This window comes from Lagenorhynchus albirostris, chromosome 3 (assembly GCF_949774975.1).
Source record: "Lagenorhynchus albirostris chromosome 3, mLagAlb1.1, whole genome shotgun sequence".
Classification (NCBI taxonomy): Eukaryota; Metazoa; Chordata; class Mammalia; order Artiodactyla; family Delphinidae; genus Lagenorhynchus; species Lagenorhynchus albirostris.
This window is the reverse complement of record NC_083097.1, coordinates 6,508,818-6,535,343: the sequence shown is the minus strand read 5'-3', so window position 1 is coordinate 6,535,343 and position 26,526 is coordinate 6,508,818. Positions and strand designations below refer to the sequence as shown.

At 42.0% G+C, this 26,526-nt stretch overlaps 1 protein-coding gene across 1 annotated transcript; it reads right to left on the bottom strand.

Annotated features, from left to right (window-relative positions):
- Positions 1-325: 325 nt before the first annotated feature.
- On the bottom strand, positions 326-26,099 carry MTRR (5-methyltetrahydrofolate-homocysteine methyltransferase reductase). Its single transcript, XM_060146856.1, has 15 exons — positions 26,030-26,099; positions 25,588-25,749; positions 23,758-23,911; positions 21,898-22,015; positions 19,577-19,955; positions 17,164-17,286; positions 15,548-15,701; positions 14,365-14,453; positions 10,699-10,879; positions 8,740-8,782; positions 8,000-8,186; positions 5,143-5,261; positions 3,651-3,743; positions 3,356-3,538; positions 326-1,111 (listed from the first exon to the last, which is right to left on the bottom strand). The coding sequence occupies exons 2-15, from the start codon at positions 25,711-25,713 to the stop codon at positions 970-972; spliced, it is 2,091 nt and encodes a 696-aa protein (XP_060002839.1). The 5' UTR covers positions 25,714-25,749; positions 26,030-26,099; the 3' UTR covers positions 326-969.
- Between the last annotated feature and the right edge of the window lie 427 nt (positions 26,100-26,526).

The window sequence follows — 26,526 nt, the reverse complement described above, 5'->3', positions numbered from 1 at the left end:
TGGAAGACATAAAATATGCAGACAATAGTAGCAATTTTAAAAATACAAGGATATTAAGTAGGTATTTTAAGCCCAGGTTACAACTTGTGTGATATCATGAAGGTAAAATAGATTATGTGGAAAAACTAAAAAATATGCCAAAAGGAGCAGAAATGAAAAGGTGGGGAATGGGGGTGGGCTGGGGGCTGGACAGAGGAGGAGAAAAGGGTGTAGCTTTACTTAAATATGCATTTGCTCGCATCTGTAAAGTGAATGCAAATTCCCTAAATTCTGACACTGTGATATTAAAAAGAAGTAATTGTGGTAAATAAATCACATGCCAGAGTGGAATTTCAAAATATATTTCAGATTTCTAGCATAAAAAAATCCCTATAAGCATTACCTTAAAATATTTTTTTATGAGAAATAGTTTTGGTAATAAAAAAACATTTGATAAAATTATATAATCATATAATCAGATACGCTATACATATGTAATTTTAATGCGCTAATATGAATATTTTTATCGTATATTTTACATAAGAATATAAATTATTTTTAGATTATTTAAAAAGAAACGGTGACTAGCTCACAAGATTTAACTATCTACCCAGGTGACACTCGTGCCCATATCCCGTACTGAGAAGCCTTCACATGTACTGCTAGAGATGCCCTGTGATCTGGTTGCAGTCCCTGCAGAAGCTCTCCCGGAGGGAGAGGCGCCCCGGGAGGTGCTGGCGGAGGAGTGCGGGCTGCCTTTTTCAGCTCAGGGCGGTTTGGGGAGGGTTGGGGGGGCAGATATGGGAACCTGAATTGAAAGCTTCCTACACTGTGAAAAGGTCCACTCCCCATGCCACCCCCCGACATCCTCCAAGAAATGGTCAAAAAAATTTTTAATTTTAAAAATCAGAAGTCTCAAGCTTCAGTAAAGTTGTCTTTTAGTACTTTCAGCCAAAAAGCTTAATTCTCTTCCTTTATTTTCCAATTTTTTCACCAAATATCCTGAAGATACCGTTTTTCTTCTTTTAAAGTAGCCAATGTCTTCATTGCTTCTAGTTTTTCAACTCCAACCTCTTTGCTTATTATCTCCACAAGGACATCATTTACATCCTTGGCCATATTCTTGGCATCTCTAAAAAAAAGAACAATGGTATTACTGTTTAAGAAACAGTGATTTTTACCAAATCCTCCTTAATTCACGAATCTCACTGCTGAAACTCTGTCACTACACCTTAGTCCTCCCTCCATTTCTCTGGAAAGTGTCCCTCAGTCTCCAGGCACCTACTGCTCCCTCAGGAACAGGCCTCCGCCCAGGACCACTGTCACATGCAATGCTGACCACCCCATTCACAGCTTTAAATACTTCAAAGGCGTCCGTGCTCTGGGAGCAGCCGAAATCTTTAAATGTCTGAGGACCTCACAATCGGGCCCCTCCTCACCTGTCTTCCTCTATTCTCAAGGCATTCCTGAGGGCAACAAGCTCCCGGACATGTCTAAGCCTTCATATGCACGCGTGCACACGACGAGTCATTAACAGACACGTTTACTGAGAACTTGCCAAGGGCTGGCCCTCTATTAAGTGTGTTTCCACGTCCCAGCTCTTTCATTTGCAGGTCGGGCAAGGGGCCCCTCCTGTGGCCCCTGCATAGCATCCGGTATACCGTGAGCATCTGCTGACCTGGCTTTCCCACAGGGAGCAGGTGGCTTGGGATAGGAGTGCATCTCATTTACCATTTCTCTCTCGACATCTGCACAGTGCCAAATACTTAGTAGGCACTCGAATGTTTATTGAATGAAAGTGTCTGACAGGACTCTAACGTCTCAGGAATTGAACTTGCCCTGCCCCTCACAGTAAAATTTCCTGAGAAAGTTTTAACGGCTGTCATGCTCTCCCCTCAAGTACTCTGAGATCACTTCTATCCCCACGGCCCTTCCCCACGTCCCGCGGCTGCAGCTGCCAAACCTACCGGCCCCTCTGTCTGCTTCCCACTAGACTATCAGCAGCAAAGGCTCCCCTTTGAGTCAGTGTCCCCTGGACTTAGGGACAAGTTCGCTCCTTCCTCAGTGGCTGTTCTTCTCAGTCTCCTGTGTTCGGTCCATGTTAGAGTGCCGTGGGGTGTCACTCTGAGCCCTCACCTCTGACCAGCTATGAACGCTATCAGCTTCACTTCACGGATGTGAAAAATGAAGCACCAGTGACGGTGCAGTTATTTCTGGGTTACTGTTTTAGGAGTTTTTTAAGATGTTGAAGAACCCCTCCAAGTTCTCAATTACCAGTTACTCATATATTTGTACTTATGTTTGCACAATGGACTTCACCTCCATTATTAGAGCTGCATCTAAGCCTTCAACCTATATCTGACACTGACAGCACTGTCCTCTGCAAACAAAAGAAAGATCAAATGCTTCACTAAAAGTAAATGAAAATGTAAACCAACACAGCGTCCAGAAGCTCTGCCCTTTCTGACCTAGAGCAGCGTTTTCTAGCTGAGGAGTCGTTAATGGGTCATGAAATCAACTTTGTAGCCAAAGTCAGATTTTTGTAAAATGATAGAACAAACAAAATATAAGTTATCAGAATGTGTCATAAAAAGTAAGTAGAAAAAGGAAGTTTTGTTTTATGAACCTTTTCAATTATATTTATATGTATTCTACGTCACTATGCCAGTAGTTCTTTCTCTGTATCATAGTTTAAAACAAACAGACAAAAAAACCTGACCTGATGACTTACGGAATGTTTTAAATGCCAGGGATGTGTTAGGATAAAAAAAGAGTAATTTCTTATTTCAAAACTCCTTTTTAACTGGTAAACATTTTTGAGTTCCATTAAAACAAGTAGCTAAGTTCCTAAAATTTTTATTTTCTATGGCAATCTTGGGTTTCTATAATGGATCTTATATCAAAAAGTAGATGAAACATAAGAATGACTCCTGGCTTATGTCAACTTTGACATCATAAATTATGCCTTAAAGAAAAAGGATCCTAGACCCACATTCTCAGAGTCAAAACCAAAGCTGTTTTCCTTGGCTAGGTCGACTGCACAAATCACATTTTCACTATTTACTGATACAACAAAATCAATCCTGAGACAGAATGTAACGTTAAGAGGCTAAAAACGTATTTAAAACAGCACAAAGCATTCCCCAATGCATGAGTTAATTTTCTTTTTTTTGAGGGGGGGCCACGCTGGCCAACTTCTTGGCTATTAAGTGTATGTTAAAAATCATTTTAGAGCTTGTATTTCTATTCCTGGATTTAAGAATCCAATCTCTCATCCATACATGTCCAGATCATTAACCAATCGGTCCCTGGTCTCTTTAATAAACATTACTGACTGCCCTCCCCTCCCCGGCACTTGAGCATGATGGCCACTTACCCACACACGTAAACATGACCATTCTCCTGAAGAAGGACCCTTGCCACCTGCTTGCTGTGACGCTGGATGCTGTCTTGCACATACTTTGGTGGGGCTTCTTCCTCCCCCACAGGAGCATCTCTTGAGAAGGAAACTTTCAAGTGAGTGAGAATTCCACACTTAAGGAAATGTCTGAGCTCCTCTCTGAAATACAATATCTACTGGTCACTGGAAGGTTTGTAATTTAAAGTTGAAAAAGTCTGAAATTAGCATTGTACGGCATGCTGAGTCTTACAATGCTAGAATTGTGAAGTACCTGAATAAATAATCCCTATCCTTATGTCTGCAGCCAAAAAACAACCACATTGCTCCAAAGTGTCCATCTGGGTGATGTTCTTGCAGTTTCTCTCTAAGTAAAAAAGAAAGTTGAGATGTTTGATATAAAGAATAGGTAAAAGCAATCTTTCTTTTTCCTTTTACCTCTCCAGGTAGGTCTGTAAAATCCACCTTCGCAGTGACTCAAAGTCCATGTACTGAATTAACATTTCACTACCCGCAGGGTACCTGGGCCACTCCAGCAGACACTACAAAAAGTAAGCTTACCTACGAACTGCAGACCTCTATGAGCTTTGTATGACATCTCTGTAGTGAGGATAATTCAAATTATCACAATGTGAAACCCAGACTAATTTCTACATTAAATATTCATAACAATTTTATGAATAAAAATTAACTCTCAATTAACATAATAGAAAAGTGGCACCGGGATTTTTTTTTTTTTAATAAATTCATTCATTTTCTTTATTTTTGGCTGCGTTGAGTCTTCACCATTGCGCGCGGGCCCTCTCCAGTTGTGGCGAGCGGGGGCCACTCTTCGCCACGGTGTATGGGCCTCTCATTGCAGAGCATGCATGGGCTCTAGGTGCACGGGCCTCAGCAGTTGTGGCGCACGGGCCTAGAAGTTGTGGCTTGCAGGCTCTAGAGCACAGGCTCAGCAGCCGCGGCACACGGGCCCAGCTGCTCCACAGCATGTAGGATCCTCCCAGACCAGGGATCGAACCCGTGTCCCATGCATTGGCAGGTGGACCCTCAACCACTGCGCCACCAGGGAAGTCCCGGCACCAGGCTTTAAAAGGTAGAATGGTCTGCTGTGAAATGTTTCAGAAATGATGGACACACCCTACTTTTTTGATTTCTTAAGAAAAAAAAAAAAAGAAAAGAAAACAACAAAAAGACTTTGTACAAAGGATATTACTCCACTATCTGGGGAACATTACCTAAGAGTTGTTATTTCACAAACAGGGAGAGAAGCACACTTTTATTTATTTTATAAAAAATAGTTGTGTTCTGATACAAAGATACATGTATTAATATCATTCTGTTGAAAATTACTGATGTTAAGGGTTTAACTTTGAAACTGCTGGTGCACTTGGATCTTTGTGACTACCAATTTTATCTAGCTAAGGAACAGCTGCACATCACCACAGCATAAAGGTGTGCTTGAAATTTGTCCCCAAATACATGCACTATAAACTATGGTTCAGCAGGGGAAAAAGAAAAAGAATGTACTAGAGTAAAAATGGAAGTTCCAGTACAAAGCACAATTTCTAGAAGATATATTTACTTTTCCCACAGTGACAAATTATGCTATGCTATCACATATTTGATAATAATATTTTAAAATAAAAATTTTACAACCAAAGTCCAATATCCTCAAAACCACTGAAAAACAAAAAAGCTCTCTATTACATACTTCCACCCAGGACCACAAGGGACACATTTTCTCACCAGCCAAAGAAAACACATACCTATGTTGCAGGAAGCCAATGAAAGGTGCTATGCCGGTTCCTGGACCCACCATTATGATGGGGACTGAGGGGTCATTTGGTAAATGGAAAAAATTTGTTGCCCGAGGAGATATGGATATCTGAAATATTAAACCAATGCTCATAAGTTCGGGAAAAAAAACAGACAAAAGCATATAACCAAGGTGATGCCTGCTAAAGAAATCAGGAAGTGCAACTTCCCCTCAAAGAAGCATCATAAAATTAAATTGCAGCATTAAATCTTACTGAAACCACAAACACATTTGTCAGTACAGAGAAATAAACAAGTCTGTCTTGTAAATTTTTCTTTTCTATCCAAATCAAAGGTATTTTAAAAATGACAGGCACGATATTTCTGAGGTAGAACACTGAATAAATAATAATTGAGTTGTTTCTCTAGGCCCAAGAAAAAGATCTGCTTCCTAGTAGGCAACCCATTATAGGTGTCATGAAGAAATGCACAAAAAAATGAAGACATTCTTCTTCATGTTAGGACATAAAGGGGCAATGAAAATTAACATCAAGATGGGGTGAAGGTTTTAAGTGAAAATTAGGCAAGCGGAAGAGAAATTAAGGGGCTGCCCCAAAGATACTAGAGCACTGCTACATTTGCTACTCTAGGTCCCATGTTACCTGTGTTTGTTGCAAAACTAGAATAAGTGATATATAGATAAACAAAATCTTTTTGCTATAATTTCAAAAGGGTTTTCTTCTAAATCATGTGCCAGGGATACTAAAGGGAATCAATTTGTAAATATATTCATCTTTCAGTTTCACTTTGCCATATGCTTTCGTTACACAGAGTGATAATAACAGTTAAGAATGACAGGAATCTTCCCTCCATTCCCTACTGGTATAATTGTATATATTTTAACCTTTAATTCAAGGAAAATTGTCTGAAGTTCATCAACAGGATGAACACAGTACTTTTTAAACGGAGAACTGGCAGAGCTATAGCAACTGATTGTTCTCATTCTGGAGTGAAACTGTAATTAATATTATATTAGCCTTATTCACTTGATTCATCCACTGAACAATGTTATTGAAGGTACTCAATATGACAAACACTAGGACAGAGAAATGAGCAAAACCAAATCTGTCTTCATGGGACTTATATTCTAGTGGGTGGAAAAGACAATAAACAAACATATATTTATAGAATGACAGGTAATGGTAAGTCCCAGGAAGCAAAATAAAACAGGATAGGATGGGTATGGCAGGAAACTGCTAAAGAGACCACACTTCCTATGTTCCAGGGACGGCAAAGAGACCAGAACACTAGTCAGCTCCTGCTGTAAATCTCCGATGGCTTACAACAGCAAACGCTTCCTTCTGGCTCTGCTCAACGGCTGCAGCTCTGCACCATGATCTCCTTCACTTGGATCCAAACCCAAGGAGCATCCCTGACCTGAATCATTCCATCCGATGTCAGAGTGAAAGAGCAAGAGAGGCAAGCCACAGCATCCTATCAGGTTCAGAGTGCCTGCTGAGATGTGACATAATCCTGTCTGCTCACCTTTCACTGGCCAAGGCTGGTCACATGGCCAGGCTACACATGAATGGGAGGGAAAGTCTACTCTTCCTCAGGGGGCAGGGGCATCTGTGAACAACTGTACTGTCTACCAGTCGGGGGAGGGTATGCGGTGGACGGATCCTGAATAAAATATGGTGCTACACGGCACAGCGAAATTTAAGTAGCTTTAAATTATATCCTTTCTATATGTACCTCTAGGCCTCAACACTGGGTAGTCAACAAAGGTCTGTTAAAATGTGGAAAGAAGAAGGGCAGGAGGGAGGAAAGAAAGAATATGTGAATGGCACGCAAAGGTGTCTGTAATACAGCATCAATATACTTTTTTTTTTTTTAGCTTTCTGGAGATCATCTGCTATTTTTATGAGATCATGAAGTGACACAACACTTTCATGTCAGCACTACAATATTTCTTTACAAAAAAGAAGTTTCTCATGTTCTCAGTATTTTGTTGATATGAGGGACACACACGGTAAAGAACCTGCTCCAGGCAGCAGACTGGGAAAATACCAAGTTAAAGGGCAATTTTAAGCCCTAGTCTTCCCTTAAGCTCACTCAAGTGTGTATCAGAAGTCTTAAATCCCCCTAAGTGCTGTCAATGTTTTAACTTCAGTAACTTACAGCAACCAAACCAGTAATAAGATAACATTACAACTGACATGTTCATTCTTCAATACCATGGAGAAGACTTCATGACAAAGGCTGAAATTTCTTTTAAATTTCAACCATCCTTGTGGGTGAGGAGGGAGAAGGTAATTGCTCCCTATGCGTACGGTCTCGAGTGAGATTTTGCCAAGTGTGGATCAAAATATAAAATAATACCACGGCTCCAACAAAAGGGGAAGAAACCGGCAGGGTAAAATCCTACCCCAAACTGAAGGATGTAAAATTAATCTCTGGTTGTCAGCTGCCACTTTAAGATGACTCCTTTGGGGCACAGGACACCACTGAGCACAAAATGAGGCTCTTCCTCATTGGCAGCCTTCACCGCGTACTTGACTCCTCCTGTGCCAAGCTACCAAGAACACTGACGCAAGGTCTTCTCCTTTATGAAGTGACAAGCAAGAAGCAAAGAGCGTATGTATTATACAAAATTCATGCTTTACACATTTAGGAAACACATGGACTACACTGAATGAAAGTAATGTTCTCCTGACTTTCCAAAAGACATATTAAAAATCAAGTAGGGCATACATTTTCCTTTGAATAATTTGAGGGGAACGGACAATGCAGGGGACCCTACATTGTTTTTTCTAATCGGGCAAAGAGCACACTTCTAATGATACCCAAACTGCCCACTCCTAGTACCTCGGGCGCCAGGGCCTTCTCGCCGTCTGCCCGGGAGGCACGTGTGTTCGGCTGAAGAACCGATTCAACCAACGTGGCCAGCCAGCCCGTGCACACGCCCTTCCGCAGAGCCACCGCCGTGGTGTCAGACCCAAACTCCACGATGTTAAAAATGAAATGAAGCTTCCCTGGGTGAAACAGACTCGAGCTGCAAAGACACAGAGATAAGTTTGTAAACTCCACCTCAGGACTAACACATACAGGCCAAGCTAGGCCTTTTTTACTGCATGAGGGTATTTCCTAATGGGCTCTAAACCCACCTTCTTCCTCTTCAGAAAACAGTTCTGCTGCTTACTTCAAAGCCCCCCCAACCCCGACCTAGTTTTGTGATGTCATTCAGGACAGTTTCTGGTTACCTGTTTGCCGCCAAGACTGAATGACATTTATACCAGCTTTCCTCCCTCTTCCCTACGTCCACCCAGGGAAGGTGGCCGGGCACACCAGTAAAGGCCACAGGTGGAGGACCTGCAGACTTGCTCAGTGGGGACACGGCTCTGGACCACGGGAGCCACACCCTATGAACTGCAGGAGGACACAGTCCAAGCCTGCTCTTCTTCACTCCGCATCACGCCTGCTACTGTCCTGCACAAATCTGCTAAGTTTTCAGTAAATGGATTTGTAGCTACTAAGCATTTGGAAGTCAGAGTTTCATTACATTTTAGGAGAAAGAAGCTAAGTATTATGTTAATAAACGTCAGTACCTTGCACATGAATATGGTCTGGGTTGGAGCTTAGGAAGATGTTCTAGAAAAAAATTAAAATAAGCAATTATTAATTCATTCCTACTGAAAATAAATTATATGTATATATGTAAATTATATGTAAAGATCTGAATTTGATTCCTATTTTCTTATTTAGAATTTCTAAATAACTTGTTTTAATTCTAAATCATATTTTAGAGCACACATAAATTCACTGTGTCTAAGTAAAATATCACTAAATACTATTTTCCAATTCTTAAAGACCAGACATATCACATTTCCCCAATCTGAACTCAGTATTTCTACCTAAAAGCTGTTTTTTTTTTTTTTTTTTTTAAACATCAAAGGGCAGTAAGAGTAGGGTCCATGAATGGCCCTCAGAGTCAAGGAACCAATTACACTGTTTTCTGGGGTGTGTCCAGAGTTTCCAGATTTGAAAAAAGATCATGACCCAAAAAAGATTAAGGACGATGGAAAATACTTAGGCTTGAAATATTTTTCCTTCATAATATTTATATGATAATAACAAAAAAACAGGAGTGTAATGGTGGACATTTTTCAGTCAAGTTATCCAGAAACCTAGTGGTTTTAAGATACACAGGTACTCTTTTAAAAGAGATTAAGAAGTCAGTATTTGAATATCTGATTGTCCACTATCAAACCCTGATAATTTTTTGTGCTCCGTATGTTATATTTTTGATAGCTATTTAGCAAAAATTTAGAAAGACCTTTCTGAAATGTCTGACAGTTGTAATAGGATAAGGTTTAATAGAGGGCTCACCTCAATACTTTAGTTAGATTAAGTTTTCTTACAGAAATGAGAAAATAATTAAAACTTTTATGTCTCAATGCCTTTAATGTTTTTACATAACTATATAATAAATGATACATATAAGCTTAAAAAGGTAACAGAAAATCTATAAAAAGAATTGGAACAATTTTTCCATGATTAACAGCTTTACAAGACTTCGTATAACTTCCCTAATGGGTGTTCTGGTTGTTATCCCAACACCTCTATTAGCTCAAAAGACTCAAATGAGGAGGGGTAAGAGTGTTCATTCGCACAGGAACGCAGGAAGGGCAGCCTCACCACTCTGAGGAGGAGGAAAGAGAATACTAAGAAATAAAAAGGGAAAGGGGCAGGGCCTGACTTGTAAAGCGGAGTGTCCTTAACCGTACTCGGCATCAAAAGGGACCTTGGGTAAAAAGTACATGTTTTCCTGTCACCAAACACAAATGCAAATTTTAAACATTTTACTATTTATCACCAAGGAAAACAGAGAGGAGACGACAAAATCACAAGCATAGGAAAGTAACAAGGGTTTTAAAATCCTGTAAGATTCTTATGGTCACTGTCCCTAGTAAATGTCTCCAATTCCTGAGGCCAGTTCCTCAGGGAAGATCTTAAACTCTCTTCCGTTGGAGTATGAGGACCAGAAGACACAATCTGGGCAAAAAAACAGCATATGATCTTTTTACATCTGGATGTTTTGTCTCTCCCAAGGCTAATGCCCCGGGGCACCGTGAGTAAGGCCACTTGTTTGTACTGGTGGACCTGCCCAGGTGGGAACATTTCTGTACGCTGCACACAGAGCACACGCTTCACCAGACTCCATCAATTATCACTATCTTTGAAAAAGATCCTTTTCTTGGCAACCTCATTTTTAGATAAAATTTGGCTAAGAGAATTAAGGCTGGCTATATTAAGAGAGCAAATGACAGTGACAGCAGTAGGAAAGAAAAATTAAAAAATAAAAATTTAAGCTTGGAAGAGAGATTCTTCGACTTCAAGAAGGCAGTTCAGCTGTCAAGGCAGCGTGAAGAGCAGCTGTAAGATGCTTACTTACTGATCACAGTGATCGGGATGCACTCCCACAGGCCTGCAGAGAACTCAAAGGTGCTCTTACCATGGAGACGCTGCCCCCCGGGGCTGGGGTGACTGTGACAGCATCCACTCACCAAGCAGGAGGCTGAGCGGAGGCTGGCAGGACGGAAAGGCCAGCAGGAGGTCTGAAAGGCAGGCACGGGAGTCTCTGACGAAGCGGTTGTAGTCGGCCGCCCCCTGCCTGCTGCACAGCTCCTGCAGCCGTCGCTTCTCCGCGCCGTCGCCAGTGTGGTCCACGAGGGCTCGCAAGAACGCCTGTGGCCGAGGAAGCCGACTTAAATCACCACGTGCTCTGTGGTTACAGCCGTTAAAATGCTGGCTGAGTACCCACCTGGGGATGTGCCCAGTTATCCAAGAAAAAGTGAGTGTGGTCACTAGGAGTGTGGTCAGGACAAGAGCATTTCATCTGTTATTTGTTTTAATGGCAGCCTGTTAGGCAAACCCCACTTTCATGTTCCATTTTTGGTCACCTTCCCTATATCTTAAACCAACCCAATCTCAAATTACATGGCAGGTATGTGTGAGTAATCAGAAAGTCTCACAACTTAACGTTTTTATCTCGGGACACAGTACCTGTTCTCGCCTTAGCTGATGATTGCAACCCAGATTTCTACATTCATTTGACCACTGTTATGACAGGCACTGGGCAGGTAAAGTATGGGGCAAAGAGGACACCTAACTTGCCCAAAAGGCTTCACAGGCGAGTGAGAGCAACAGAAGTCAAGAAGTAACCAGTGTGCGACAGGCTGCCTATCCACCAGGGCACACGGACGTTCAGGGCTTCTGAGGCCAGAGGCTCCCAAGAAGGCAGGCTTGAGCCAAAGGCGGGCTGCACGGAAGAAAGGAAGTGACGGGCAACCAAAGCCACAGGAGGGCACGGGAGGCAGGCGAAAGCACGGCTCCTGGGGAGCACGTGCGCTTCAACACAAATGCAAAGAAATGCGAACACGGGCAGAGGCTGACAAACAGTGAGGGCCAGAACATCCAGACCCCTGCACGGGGACTCTGAGTCACCTCGGATCCATCGTGGAAAGAGGAGGAGAAGAACATAAATAAAGCAAAACAAGAAAGTCCCAGATCCCTAGTCTCAAAGACTGAACCAAGTCCAAACTCTTGGGCAAAAAACCAAACTTGCTAATGACAACTTTTGGTTCTAATGCAATTCCAAGCACATCCATCATGGCACACATAAAACTCTCATTACTCACGGGAAGCAAAGAACTTCGGCAAGTCATCTGCATCAAAGCTACCTGAAACGCGAGTGGGCTCCCACATCCCGGAGGGCTGGATGCCCTTAACAGGGAAAATGAGATCCATGTTCCTGTGAGGGTCACGGGTTTCCACTGGCCCAGCCAAGAATCCCTGCTTAAACTATCCAGATACCAACAAATTACATGGCTTCTTCAAAGTGCTGGACATAGAACAAGCACCTGGGAAACGTCATGGCGTAAAGCCCCAGGTCTCTGCATGGATCTCTGGTAAGGCAGGAGTTTACCAAGAACACGTCACACCACGCTTTCTCAAGTCAATAAAATTCCCTAAATTACAGGCTAAAACAGTAGCAATTGTAAATCCTTTACAATATTTTTCATTTTACAATTACAGAAAATTCATGGTACTAAAACAGGAAATACAGCACTGTGCAGAAAACAAACTGACAAATGTTACTAAAACTTAAGTTAGAAATATTTTTAACACAGTAATTTTACTCCAAGGAATTTATTTTTTAAAAAAGACTTCAGGGGGCTTCCCTGGTGGTCCAGTGGGTAAGACTCTGCCCTCCCAATGCAGGGGGCCCAGGGTTCGAACCCTGGTTGGGGAACTAAGAAGTCTGCATGCATGCCGCAACTAAGAATTCGCATGCTGCAACTAAGACCCGGCAGAGCCTAAATAAATAAATAAAAATAAATCTAAAAAAAAAGTTAAAAAAAATTTTTTTTAATAAAAATAAAAAAGACTTCAGGTACTTCCCTGGCGGTCCAGCGGTTAAGACTCCACGCCTCCAATGCAGGGGGCATGGGTTCGATCCCTGGTCGGGGAACTAAGATCCCACACACCACCCAGCGCAACCAAAAAATAAATAAATAAAAATAAATAAAAACATAAAAAAGACTTCAAACAAGTGTGCAAAGATGAATTAGAATGTTCACCTATGTAGGTTTTTTAAATAGTGGAAAACTGGAAACAACCAACTGTCCATAATCAAATCAACAATTGTTTTTTTCTTAAAATTTTTTAAAATTTATTTATTTTTGGCTGCACTGGGTCTTCGCTGCCGCGTGCAGGCTTTCTCTAGTTGCAGCGAGCAGGGGTTACTCTTCGTTGTGGTGCGCGGGTTTCTCATTGCAGTGGCTTCTCCTTGTTGCGGAGCATGGGCTATAGGTGCGAGGGCTTCAGCAGTTGTGGCACGTGGGGTCAGTAGTTGTGGCTCTCGGGCTCTAGAGCACAGGCTCAGTAGTTGTGGTGCACGGGCTTAGTTGCTCTGTGGCATGTGGGATTTTCCTGGACCAGGGATCGAACCCGTGTCCCCTGCATTGGCAGGCGGATTCTTAACCACTGCGCCACCAGGGAAGTCCTCAAATCAACAACTGTGTTGCACCCATAGCATCTTTTAAAAGTATCTTCAGTACCTTTCCATGCTGGCATATCCAAACTCATTTCCTTTTAAGTAAAAAAAGGCATGCTGCAGAACAGCACATATACTACATGACCTCATTTTTCCTTAGCAAAACAAAATCCAACTGTTAATTGCAGGGGTTTGATTATGAAGGACTTTTGCTTCCTGAGTTACTAACTTTTGTGTCCAGGCTTTTTATAAGCATATTACTTTTGCAGTAAGGAAAGATATATTTTTAAATATGTACTTCACAAAATTTTCAGAAACGGAAGAGTTAAACTAAAACTGTGAAACTATTTAATTTAATCAAGGAGTTCTCATCACAGTGAATCGTAGATTTACTCAAATTGTATCTAGGACTAAGCCTCTCCATAAAGTAGTTCACTTCCCAAAGACTACAAATGCAGTAAACACAATAATAAAATACAGAATAAACACTGCATTGCGGACAGGGTAGCCCAATAACAGTACTATTTATGCTCATTGGCAATACAAGTTTGGTAAAGCACAACTTGGAAAGTTTACCCATGAATATCCACTTGAGTAACATGGTTATAACAAAATCAGTAGTTCCCGGCATAACACTGACATCTAGTGGATCTTTCTGTCTCCAAATTCATCTAAACATCAATATAACCTACCAAAACCCTTCAATGTTCCCTGCAGAATTCTGACATAATAAGTAAGTACAGGTTTTTACACAAAAGGGGTCTTCACAACATTAAACAGGTGGCAAGGAGTGGAAAAGCCCTACACGCCAAGCTTCCTGCCACCAATTAGAGAGAAAAAGTGTCCACGTACAGCTGGAAAACACATGCTACCTAGGGCCACTTTCATCACTAGTTACCGTGCTACATCAAGTTAATGTCTAGAAAAATAAGATTAAGAAAAAGCCCTACTTTAAAAATCTCATTTCAGTAGAAAACAAAAAATTTCAGTATAAGCACAACATAAAAATAGTTGTCCATGACAATTACAAAAACACTGCACACCTTGGGAACTATTTTGAACACATGCTGTGAAGACCATATTTTCTAAGCTTTCAAAGGGCAAATACCAGATTTAATAAACCCTACAAAGAGGTGAGCATATTTTTAGTCACCCAAAGAAGAAATAAAAATACCTTCTTAGGAACCGCTCGTATTTCAAGGCACCAGGTAAGAAGGAACTGGAGAGAACACTTCTCAGGTATATGCTGGGGCAAGGCTGCTCCTTTTCAGGCAGACGGGAAAGAGTCAATGACACAGAAAATAGAGAAGACAATGTTTTCCATCCCTAAAAACACTAATAGCTGTAATATTTTACATTGTAGTGCTATCAAAGTATTTGTGGCAATATGACTTGTGGCAATGTTTATTCAGTTAAAAAATTTCCTCAAAAGGAATACAGAAGAAAAAACCTACTTTACAAAAACAATGGTTATAAATTCAACAGCATTATTGTACCAGCCATACCTATCAAATCTAAGTACACCAAACAAAAGAAAGGGAAATTATCCAAAACCACTGAACAAAAGAAAGGAACAAAAAGCCAAAAGATGGCAGTGGTCCAATAACACTGCCTATCATCCTCAAAAAGAATTTCAGGACTGAATTCCAGTTCAAGATTCTAAGCAAATAACTAAAAAATAACTTCCTTTAATTATGGAGCAAGCAATTATTTTCATATATTAAATAAGCAAAAACAAATATGCTATGAGAAACAAACATAAAAATTTTTTTTTTTTTTTTTTTTTTGTCCATGCCATGTGGCTTACAGGATGTTCCCTGGACCAAGGATTAAACTTCAGCCCCGGCAGTGAAAGCCTGGAGTCCTAACAACTAGGCCACCAGGGAACTCCCAACAAAAGACTTTTAAAAAAGATTCATATAATACAGTTTTTTTTGCGTGACAATATGCTAACCTAGAAACAAAATAATGCTGATTGCAAAAAACAGCCTAACAAATCAGCCCTAGTCAACTAACCAATCTGCTTCTCCAAAACCAGTTACATTCATTTTTTTTAAGCGTTCCCCAGTTTGCTGCAAGCTTGCTGATTTCCAGAGTTTGGAAAAAGCTGATTCTTCAACTTCACTTTTAATGTCTGTAAGCATCCAATAAGCATAAACTCTATTACCATCTCATTCAGTGTAACTGACTCATTCAGGGTACTTGACGTGAAAGTTAAAAACCTCCAAGACCAGCAAGTGGCTGTGTTCCACCTGCTGATCCATGGCTGACCCCCGGGCATCTGTGCAGACTCGCCCTGGTCACCTCCAATCCCTTGGCCCAATGACATCCTGGGAAATAAAAGATCAGGGCTGTACCTTTCTTCTTCGTGTCGGCCTTAATGTTCAAGATGACACAATGTTCTCTCCTGTCTGTGAGCCGCAGTCTTTGGAGTAGGTGCTGTACCTCTGCGTCACTGTTGGGACAGATCACGTTAAAGGCATCTCCAGGCTGGTAGGAAAAATCTGTTTTCTAGAGAAGAACCAACATGAAATACAAAAAATTCCACATGAGTTAAAAGAGTTTTAGTTGTGGGGTAACAGAGTTTTAAATATATGACCACTTGAATAAATGAATTAGTTTATTGCAACTAGAATTATTTTGTTTCTGACAAATAAGCCCAAGTAACCAAACAAACATACGTTTATTAGGGGTTATTTTTTAAAGAAATTCTGTAGCTATCCAATGTTTTGCTTTACACTGAGTATTCACAGACTAGAAATTAAGACCCTCTGCCTCTTCTAAAAATCAAGGTGCTCCGGTAAGTAGTGTTTTAATAATCCATGTAAAAGTCCTCTCATGAAAACATACACACACACACATTAGGAGCAAAAGAAACTACTTAAGGCCGTCTGCACTGGTTTTCAATTTCCTTTCTTTACTCCTTTTCTCTGGGGAGGAACAGGGGTCGGGGAGAGCAATTTCTTTTCCCTTAATGACACACGACGTCAAACCGCCTGGCTCGGTACTGGTCGTGCACAAACCCGGGCTCCAGGTGGAGCCACCGCCCACAGCAGGTCTACTTAGAGCAGTGCGGGGTGTGGAATGCTCTGGAGAGGGGCTTCTGGCCACACACGCTCACACCTCTAGCCTGGGAGGGACACAGGCTGTCCCTACCAGGCGGCCAAACCTTGCCTCTTTATGACGAAAGTACAGAACAAGAGTGAAATGGTTTGGTGTACATATGATATTTAGCAATATGGATTAAAATGTTCAAAAGGAAAATGGAACTACTCAATACTACGTAAGCAAAACCATCTAGTTCTGATGCCTGTCACATTTCTTTCTTTCTATGAGAAACTCAATTAAACCCACATCGACAGCCTTGGTGCACCCTCTTCTGAAAGCCCAGCCCACGGAACCTCACAGGGCCCTCGTCAAGGGTTGAGCTACGTGGCTGTGAGGACGTTTCTTAACCTGAGGCCAATGAGGCAGCGGCTGGGGAAGCCTCATGGATGGGGTTCAGAGAGGGAGCACATCAACGCCCGAAAACTGTGTGCAAAGTGGAGAGGGGGTACATGATTTCTTCCAGATCCTCAAAGGAACAAGGACCACCACTTTGAGAAGTGAATGTCACATGACTGTCTAGTCTGGCTCTACTTCCAACTAGCCGCTGACCTCAGGTAAACAGCTTCCTTTCCAGGGGCTCTTATACGGAAATACTGCTCTGATTCCATTATTCTTTCGTGGCTTAATGAGTAAGGCAGCAACACTATGCTCTCAAGTAGAATCACCTCCAGTCACTCATTTTAGGCCCTCCTTGAAGTGAAAAGAAAAGGTATGAGGCAGAGAGAAAAAATGATGGGTCAAGAATAAAAAGGCCGCTGTCCAGCCACAGACCTCACTCTTCCTGAGTGTGTAGATGAGGACACAGCACAAGTCTCTGCACTTGCTGGCAACATCCCTGCGCTCAGAAACACATTCTGTAACTTACTGAAATGTCCAATTCTATCAGAAGAGTGGTTTTTATGGCATCATTCGTAGTCAGTTGAACTGCCTTTGAAATTGGAACGTAAAAAATTGGATCCACTGAGGTCACAGGTGCTTGGCTTTCCTCCTTGAGAAACAAATGTGATAAAATATTACTAAATGCAGTTTTCAATTATACTTACCACTGCTTCACTTAGTGACAAGGTGAGAGCTACAGGATCTTTTAAAATGCCCTGCTATTTAAGTATTCTTCCCTAAGGTAAATGGCTACAGACATACACCTCTCAGTCTTTCAGAAAAGAAGCTCATCTACACCTTAAACTTGCCTATTAGACTTTAGAATTTCTGAGATATACTGAAAATATCAGCTACTACCATTTTTCATGTAAAGGTCTAACAGTCTTCCTAATGAACTATGCAAAAAGAAACAGCACGTGGCATGTGGACAAAGGTTTAGCTAAGGTGCTCTTTTCCATCTCTATCCATAAAAAGGACTAGACATGTTCACTTTCACTTGAACATTTACAATTTTGCCCCAAGACCATGACATCGTTCCTGCTTGCTGGTACAAGACAGTGCAAATAAATGTAGAACATCTGGACACTCAGCAAAACATCACACCAGTCCACAGTATCAACACCATTATGCTAATCAGATGATGCTGGAGTCTTCTGTGCCTTACGGAGATTGAGGGCCTGTGGTTTAAGTACAATTTTTTAGGATTCCAATGTTTGGTGCGTGTCAGGACATCCACCCCAAGTAAAGGATACACTATCTCATCTTGCACTTCACTTCACCTAGAGAGATGCATTACACCTGGCAGGCCTCTCTTCAGGCTCTGGGATACTGAGATACTGCTCCAACCCAAACACCAGGTGACACAAAAGTGGCCAGCTTTGAGGGGGGCCCAGAGCAGGAAGGAGCTCTGCAGCAGGACCCCGTGACACGCTCATCGGAGGCTGTGTTGCTTGTACTACACAGTCCAGGAGATCCCACGGCGTTACAGGCAGAAGGGATGGGGAGACGACACTGTGTGGCCTGAGTGGGTCCAGCTGAAGGCCTTCTTATGGCTGCACTGAAGCTCAGCTTCCCACTCAGCCAATCCTGCTTCTACCCTCCCCTCTCCCACCCACCCTGCCCCCAAGGTGATGATCCCAAGAGGATGCCCTAAAAAAGGAAATTTTTTTCCCCAACCCCTTATCCTCTAGGTATATCCTTTGAACAGATTTACACAAGTTTCCCTTAAATAGTTGAGATTTTTAAAAATCTTTTAACCACATTACCAACAATTCAAGCCTATTTAATGATACCTACCATAAAAGAAACTCTCAGCAGATTCTCAGTGAAGTGCCTTGTCAAATCAGTCAGCTCTCACAGCCTCTGCCACATGCACCCGGCCTTGCAGCGAGCACACGGGGGCTGGCTCTCCACAAGTCCATGCACCCTGCTCCCACCAGCCCGGCATGTTTACTAGAGCCACCCATGCCTGTTCCCAGCCCTGACTACCATGTACTTATTGTGATTTACCCCACTTAATAAATTATGAAGTATAAGTGCAAAGGCAATAACCCACGGCTGGCCATATAAAACCATACCTGTTTATCTGAATGCATTAGAACAACACTACTAAAGGTGTGGTTTATGTGAGAAAGCCCCTGTGGGACTCCAATCAGCCACTCTAAAACAGAGGGCTTGGCTCTGCATTACAAGATTGGCTGCACTGGAATTTATTCTAAGCACGCTGGAAGAAACTTCAGGGTACCATACACTGGCAATCATGGGGTAATATTAGCTATTATTCAACTCGATGCTCAAAAATTTACAGACCACTTTAAAGTCATTTATTTATTGATAGGAAAAATACTCCAGGCAAAGAGAAAAAGACTTAATATAGACAAAAATATATGTGTAAGGTATTATCAAGAAAAAGAAAAACCCACAAAGTGAAGTAACCCAGAATACCGAAAATCCATACTGGAAAAAGATTTTCCTATAAATGAGTCCTCTGAGTTTGGCTGCTGAGATAACTTCCTGACTGCCCACAACAACTTGCCCTCATCTGGCCAACACATAAAGTGAGAAACCAAGAAGTTAATTCTCCAAAATAATGGAGAGACTGAGCTGTTAACCATTTCCTTCTTCAAAGAAAGGGAATGTAACAACACAAGCAGGTGTGCAATGCGTGGAGGTAGCACCTCTCCAGTGACTACTCAGTTCTGCCACTGCAGTGCAGAAGCAGCCACAGGCACCGCGTGAATGGACAGGCATGGCTGGGTTCCAATAAAACTTTATTTACAAAAGAGAGGTGGGAGACCACACTCTCCCTGCACGCCACAGTCTGCTGGACTCCATCATAATGTAATTTAAAAAACACCACCACCACCACCACCCACGGCACATAAAGTAAAACTGCTTACCTGGCCGAAGGACTCCTCCAGATGCACCTGTAAATATTCTGGTGGTAAAGCAGGAATATTCAGAGAGGCCTGTGAAAGCGGGGGTATTGAACGGGCAAGCGAGGGCTCAAAGTCTGCAACCAAGGTATTCGATTGACCTCTGTCCACTGCATTTTGCTCTAAAACTTCAGCATCCTTTCGTCTGGAATCATCTAATCTCAGAAGTCCGACCTGTGATTCAACGTGTAGTAATTCCGGTGTCACGGGGTCTGTCCTCCGGGAGGCATTAGATGCCATTGTGAGAGTTCCATTCATCCCCTCTTTTCCTTTACTCAACAGAAAATGCTTCGCCAGGGCGGCCCAGAGTCCATTAATCCATGGCTCAACCACAAGTTCTAAACTGGATTGTTGTAATAAAAAAGGAAAAAAGAAACAAATGCCTCAGTTCTCCATTTAAATACATAACAATTGGATTATGGCAGAATCTGTCCATTTGACAGAACGCTGTGCAACTGTCAAAAACACTAAATATGGAGGCTATTCAGAATACAAAAAATACTTATGAATGATTAAGCTAAAAAGCAGAACATTAATGTGTTCATTAGCGCTGCGCTGTACAAAATTCAGAGAGCAAAAATGAAGATAATTTAGTAAAAGGTAATACGAGTGTGATTCCTCTTAACTTCCTAAAATAGAGTTGGTAATTTAAGAAGCTGTAATTTTAGACAGGCATGCTAAATTCTGATGAGGCTAACAGTACTTACCCAAAATCCAAGTCTACTCTAATATCACAAATGATAATTACATCAATCGAATGCACCTTTTATTTTTTTTTTTTTGCCTAGCCAATTTACTGATCTTTGTTTCCCACAGATTAAAATATTACCATGAAACCACTCCAGATTAATGCTCTTTTGACTAACAGTTCAAACCTTCGATCAGTTCTGAGCAATTATTCTGGTAAAATTTCCAGGCAGGCTGACCACAGGGGAAAAAAACAATCATCCTTTAGGAGAGCTGAATTAATCATAAATACAGGGGACTTCCCTGGTGGTGCAGTGGTTAAGACTCCAGTCTACATTCTTAACCCCTTCAATGTGGTGGTACTTTAAGCCAAGATGTCTCCTTGAAAATGTTTTAATTTTAGAAAAGAGTACTTAGGTTGACAACTTAAGAGATGCAGGCTGCTGAAATATACATACAAGAATTTTAATGCTCGATCCAATAAATGAACAGGGAAACCGAAAGCCTTTGAAGTAAAATATGAACTGAGCAATAGGACTAATGGATTTATAAGGGTTTAGCAATTAAATAGCTCATACAGGACAATAAACATTTAATGCCAACAAGCTTCAGCGTTGGGGGGAAGCCCAATACAAAGGGACAAAACTAAAAGATAACGTGCAAGGAAATGTGGTAGAGCTTTGTCACCAGACAGGACATATGCCCTGGAGAGATGGAACAAACCCACAGTATCACAGCTGCAGAAGACGACGGATGTAGTGGACTCAAAGGCTGAGTTATGGGGAAACAGAAGTGTCTCCAACATGCCCGGGCAAGGTGATATACATAGAAAAGCACGACCTTTGCTGAACTTGTCATGATGCATAAACACAGATCTAGTGGGTGAGATTTACTTAGTAGATAGGCCTAGTAGAAAAAGAATCAAATGCGTGTGTGTGTGCTGTTATCTGGCTAGAGCAGTTCAAGGATAAACGACAGCATAAGTTGTAGCACAGTACCTGTAAGGTTTCTGAATTAAGACATTAGGAACATTTGAAAGGTGGCACATAGAGTGAAATGCTGAATTGTAAAAACAAGAAAAAGATAATGAAATAGAAATTATATTTCCGGTTGGCATGGTGGCAAATGGCCAATAGGAGGGAGAACACCAAGGAACCGGTGTGCCAGGAAGGCCTCTGACCCGCATCCTCCAACCGTAACTCGTGGCCTGCTGGGCACCTTCCACATGGGAGGTCCCGAGTCCAGTCGCTCCCGTGGGCACACGCTACCCAAGTGCCTAAAGAAAATGCTGACTTTTTGCAAACACCTACACATTTTTAAGACTAAGGTAACTGTACTGGGGCACTTCTCCTAGTTTCTTCCATTAACAGATACTGAGATGGATAAGGCACATAAAAAAAAATCAGCAAAATAGATAAGTGAAACTCTGGATGGTCTTCTTTGGTGCTAGAATTAAAAACAGCTAACAAAACTAAAATAAGACTTTCAAGATCGAAGTTTAGTGCTAAATCAAAAGTGAACCCCTTTTATAAACTCACTAACTTTCATCATGTACAAACAAGGTTTACTGGAAATGACAGAAAATACGTTGCTCTTACCCTACACAGTCATCCGCGTGGCCAGTGTCATAGAAACGCTGGGCACCAAGCTCTTGAAATCGTTTATCAATTATCTTCCCCCCATTACAGAAGTACGTGTATTCTGAATCACCCAGACCTAAAGAGACCAAATAGGTTATTAGTATGCAATAAGGTTTAAATTTAACCACATACAGAAGAGAGAAACAAAACATTTAAAACAATACCATTCCATGCTGTTGTTGATGGAACAAGAAATAATGTATAGCTTCACGTTTTCTTATTTTTTCCTTGAGAAATACTAAGTATACAAATAGAAACAAATTCTTTGGACCACTATTAACAGAAATAGATCTCACATTTTTGTTTCCATGAATCTGTGTAAAAATATGGCAATCTGTAAACAAGGATTAAAAACATGTAATATCTGTATTTGAAGACTTTTTCAATCTACTGAAGGGTCTGCAAACTATAGCCTGTGAGCCAATTACCACCCACTGTCTTTGTAAATAAAGTTTTATTGGAACACAGCCAAGTCTACTGGTTCACACCTTGTTATGGCAGGTTCAAGCGACAACAACAGAGATAAGTAGATGGTATAGAGACCACTGGCCTGCAAAGCCTAAAATATTTACTATCTTGTCCTTTACCGTTTACTGACTCCTAATCTAGAACATGAAGAAGTTACATCTGAAACACAACCAACCATTTATTTGCTCTGTTTCTGTGTTGGATAAATAAGAATTGCTTCTATGTTTCCTGGTAAGAAATGGACTAATATTTCATACCTAGTTGAAAATTTAAAATTAAAAGCTTAAATTTCTTAGTTGTTTAATTGTCTTCCTGGATTTTTCCTACAAGAATGAGGTAAGCAATTGGTGGGTCCATATATGGGCCTAAGACTGACTAAAACGGTTGGATAAGCTTCAGTGTTTCCTTTTAAATAATTTTTGGAGGAATTTTTAAAGCAATATGTACAGGTCCACTCTTGAAAATAAAGAAACTGGAAAAAAACAAAAAGATGTGAACACTCTAAAATGCTCTCTTGAATACATTATATGACAGATCTTGGCCAGGGTCACAACCTCAAATCTCTAACCAATTATTTATCATAGCACATTCCATCCTTCCTAGATACCTTCCCCAAACTAGTTCTCAAAGGTGAATACAGATCACAAGCCAGGCAAATGGACCCTGAATTCCCTCTCTCGTGTCCTATCTTGCTGAGCTGGTCCTCTGATCCTTTAATATTTTAAACCTATACTTCACAGAGCCCTAGGCCAGTGCTTCTTAAGCTGGGATACATATTAGAGTGCCCTGGGAGCTTTAAAAAATACTGATACCAGGACCCTACCTCAGAACAATTAAGTCAGAATCACTGGAGGGGGGCTCAAAATAATGGAATTGGAAGGAAAACTCCCCCAGCGGATCCCAGTGCATGGCCAGGCTTGAGAACCACATCCTAGGGGTATGGGTCTTCCCCTAGGAAAACTATCACGTCCACCTGAGAGCTTTAAAACAACAACAACAATGCCAAAAAGCACCAGCATGCCAGGTCGCTCCTTCAGGGATTCCGTTCTGGCAGGTTTAGGGTGGGGCCTGGCCACTAACATCATGAAAATATTTCCTGGTTGAATCCGGTGTGTGCCTGGGATTAAGGTGCTACTCAGGGGCTCTGCAGAGGAGCTGCTGTGGGGTGAAGACTGGGGAAACAGCACCTTATTTACATTCAAATATTATACATACATAAAGTATTTATATAAAAACCCAAAAAGGACAAAACCCAGGCAATTACACACCATGGCTTTGAAAGATACATTTAGATACTAGAGTTAAATCCAGCAGCAACAGGACAGTAAGTGCACAAAATACAGTCCACACCTAGTAATCCATACCACAGGTGAGCAAAGAAGTCACCCGGCAGTGTCTTGTCCTGTATGGCTTTAACAAACTTGCGGGCTGTATCTGGCAGGTCTCCGTCGCCCGTGGTAGAAACCACCACCACAAGAGGCGCTGTTTCAGTTTTCAGATCATACTATAAAATAAGGGTGTCATGTCAGAGATCTATTACTATATGTATTTTTGACTTAACACATCAGCAAAGCAATCAGGTTAATTTTCCGTCTTGTTGTATCGCATAACGGCAGAGAGGTACACAGAGCATTTTAAAGGTGGCAAAGAAAGTGTTACTCCTCAGAAATCAGGAAACCTGGCTGTCAGGAAGGGCCCGCCTCCCTCAGGGTTCCAGAGAGCCGAGAATATCATCAGTGGTAAACTGAGATCATCAGTGTTTCCGAGTCTTACAAACCAAGTTTCCTTATTCTAATTCTCAACTAAGTCTAAGTATTTCCAATAAAGCACTTGCCTATCTCTATTCGTATCGACTCCATGAGCTCTGCTCCTCAAGAATATCATCTAACTTGGCACAAAAGAATTCATCACTTTATTTTTCATGCTGATATAACAGGTAAAGACTTGAGCTAACATTTTACCGTGCTTATAGGACACAGCACAACTCTATGCAGTTTAAAGTCACTTTAGTTTGAAAAAGACTACCATGATCTAGGAAGCAGAGAGCTATCAATTGGAGAAATCACTCAGCTGGGAAGAGCAAACAACATGACTATGGTGGCAGCAAAAAAATTCACTACTCACCTAACTTTCAAATAGCTGCTGACCCCACTGGGGTCACTGGTGAGGGGGCCAAACCAGGGCTGGTTATATGATGCTGATGACTTTGTAGTAACAGATACAGACTGTACTCCACCCTGTGGCAGCAGCAATGTAAATTCACTTTGAAGGTGCTGTAGAATCACGGAGCCTGCGCTTGCTGGTGTCCCCCTGGACCCTCCCTGCTGGGTGACTGACTCCATCGGGGCCACCCTAGCCCTGCTGCATCAAGGAACTTGATGGTTTCCCTGCTATGCACTGAGTTTATAATTCACCTCTGCTGCTGACAGGCTAGTCTTTACAACTAGAGATGCGGGAAAGACCAGAGGAGGTTGTGAACTTGAGAGTGCACTGCAGGGGTGGGTTTTCAAGTACAGACCTGAATTCGAGGGCTTAGTGCCTGGCACATCACTGTGTGGTATTAGGGAGGAGCCCCTGCTCGTTGCTAGGGCCTGAACTGTACGAAACTATAATCTGAGGGTCTCAATCAAACCAGTTAGTCTGGGCACAGATCTGTTACGATCTCATGTATGCTAAGGTGGGAACTTCTGCAGAGACTGAACGTGATAAAAACAAGCAGTCCCAAGTCTTCTGCAGATCCTTACACCTCCACTTTAACTTCTATTTCACCAAAGAATTCAATGGTTCTTCACTTGCAGGAACTCTGGCATGAATTTCAGGGAAGTTACAAATGGGGCAGCAGGATTCGTGAGGTGGAAAGCGCCCATGTTCCTGTGAACATGCACAACTCATTTGTTCCCAGGCACCCCGTGAGAAAAACAAGGCGAATACTACTATTCCCATTTACAGTTGAGAGTAGTTATTCGCCTTAGTTTTTAAGACTATGTAGTTTAATTCAAAACACACACACACACGTAGAAAAAAACTGGCAGGAATCTTGCAACACAGTTGATAAAATAAATTTCTAAGTGTTAAAAAAAAAAGGATCATGGTGGCATTCAGCATCCCACTTCGTTGTTTAACGTCGCTTCCCAACCAGAATACTTCAAAGTATGAAACCCTGTAAAAACCATGACTTACCTTATGAGACTCACTAATACAGTGAAGATCTGCAGAAAAACCATATGCAACTGCTTTTTCACTTATTTCTTCGGCTATGGCCTTTGCCTGTCCTCTCTGTGTAGCATAGAGTAACAAAAACCTCATCACTTCAAAGCATCTGCTACAGCTGTGACAGTTACACTGACAAATAGAAAAGGGAAAAAGGGATTTCCTTTTTAATGAAGTAGTAATCAACCTGCAGGTATGAATTCTCTTAATTTAAAATAACTGCAACAATATCCACAGATAATACGAAATATACTCCTAAGTTTGTTTGTTAGCATTAATTCTAAAGGTTGAAGAGAGAGAATTCATTAAACCAAGGAGGATACAAGGTATGAAGCTCGAATTCCGCGGCACACAAATCACACTCTGGGGCCAGAGTACTGGGGCTTGAATCCAGCCACGATGGATCACTCACAAGAGCAGAACTTTAGGCCAGCTTCTCAACTGACCGGTGGCTCAGCTCCCGCACCTTCAGAGCGGGGACGATGACCACAGCCACCCGACGAAAACAACGGTTGATGGAAACGGCACCGCTTATTATCATAACTAAGGACCCGGAGCACTTCCCAGGAGCCACGCACGATCCTAGGAGCTTCAGAGAATGAGCCCCTCAGCCCCACAACGACCTCGTAGAGCCTCTACTGCACCCCGCATTTCTCGGGGGCGGATCGCCGGCACCCGCAGGGCAAGGTCCGGCGGAGAAACAGCGGAGCATGAGCCTGCGTCCGGCCGGGTCCGCGCTCCCAACATTCCTGACCCTCCGGCGCCCCGTCCGGACGCCCTCGCCTGACCCTGCGCCCGAATGTGCCCTTGACCCCGTCTAGAAAAGTGCCGACGGAGGAAGGGCCCACAGGGACCTGCGGGACCGGCTCCGCTGTGCAAACGCCGCGGCGCCGCCGGGGACCCGCTCCC

What these genes read in the sequence shown, in the direction of transcription:
- MTRR (XM_060146856.1), bottom strand. Translation starts at nt 25,713, where the DNA reads ATGAGGTTTTTGTTACTCTATGCTACACAGAGAGGACAGGCAAAGGCC. An exon ending in CCTGTGGTATGGATTACTAG is followed by an intron (nt 22,016 to 23,757) that starts GTGTGGACTGTA and finishes TGGTCTCTTTAG; the next exon opens with GTCTGGGTGATTCAGAATAC. An exon ending in ATTGGCTTCCTGCAACATAG is followed by an intron (nt 3,744 to 5,142) that starts GTATGTGTTTTC and finishes TTTTTTACTTAG; the next exon opens with AGAGAAACTGCAAGAACATC.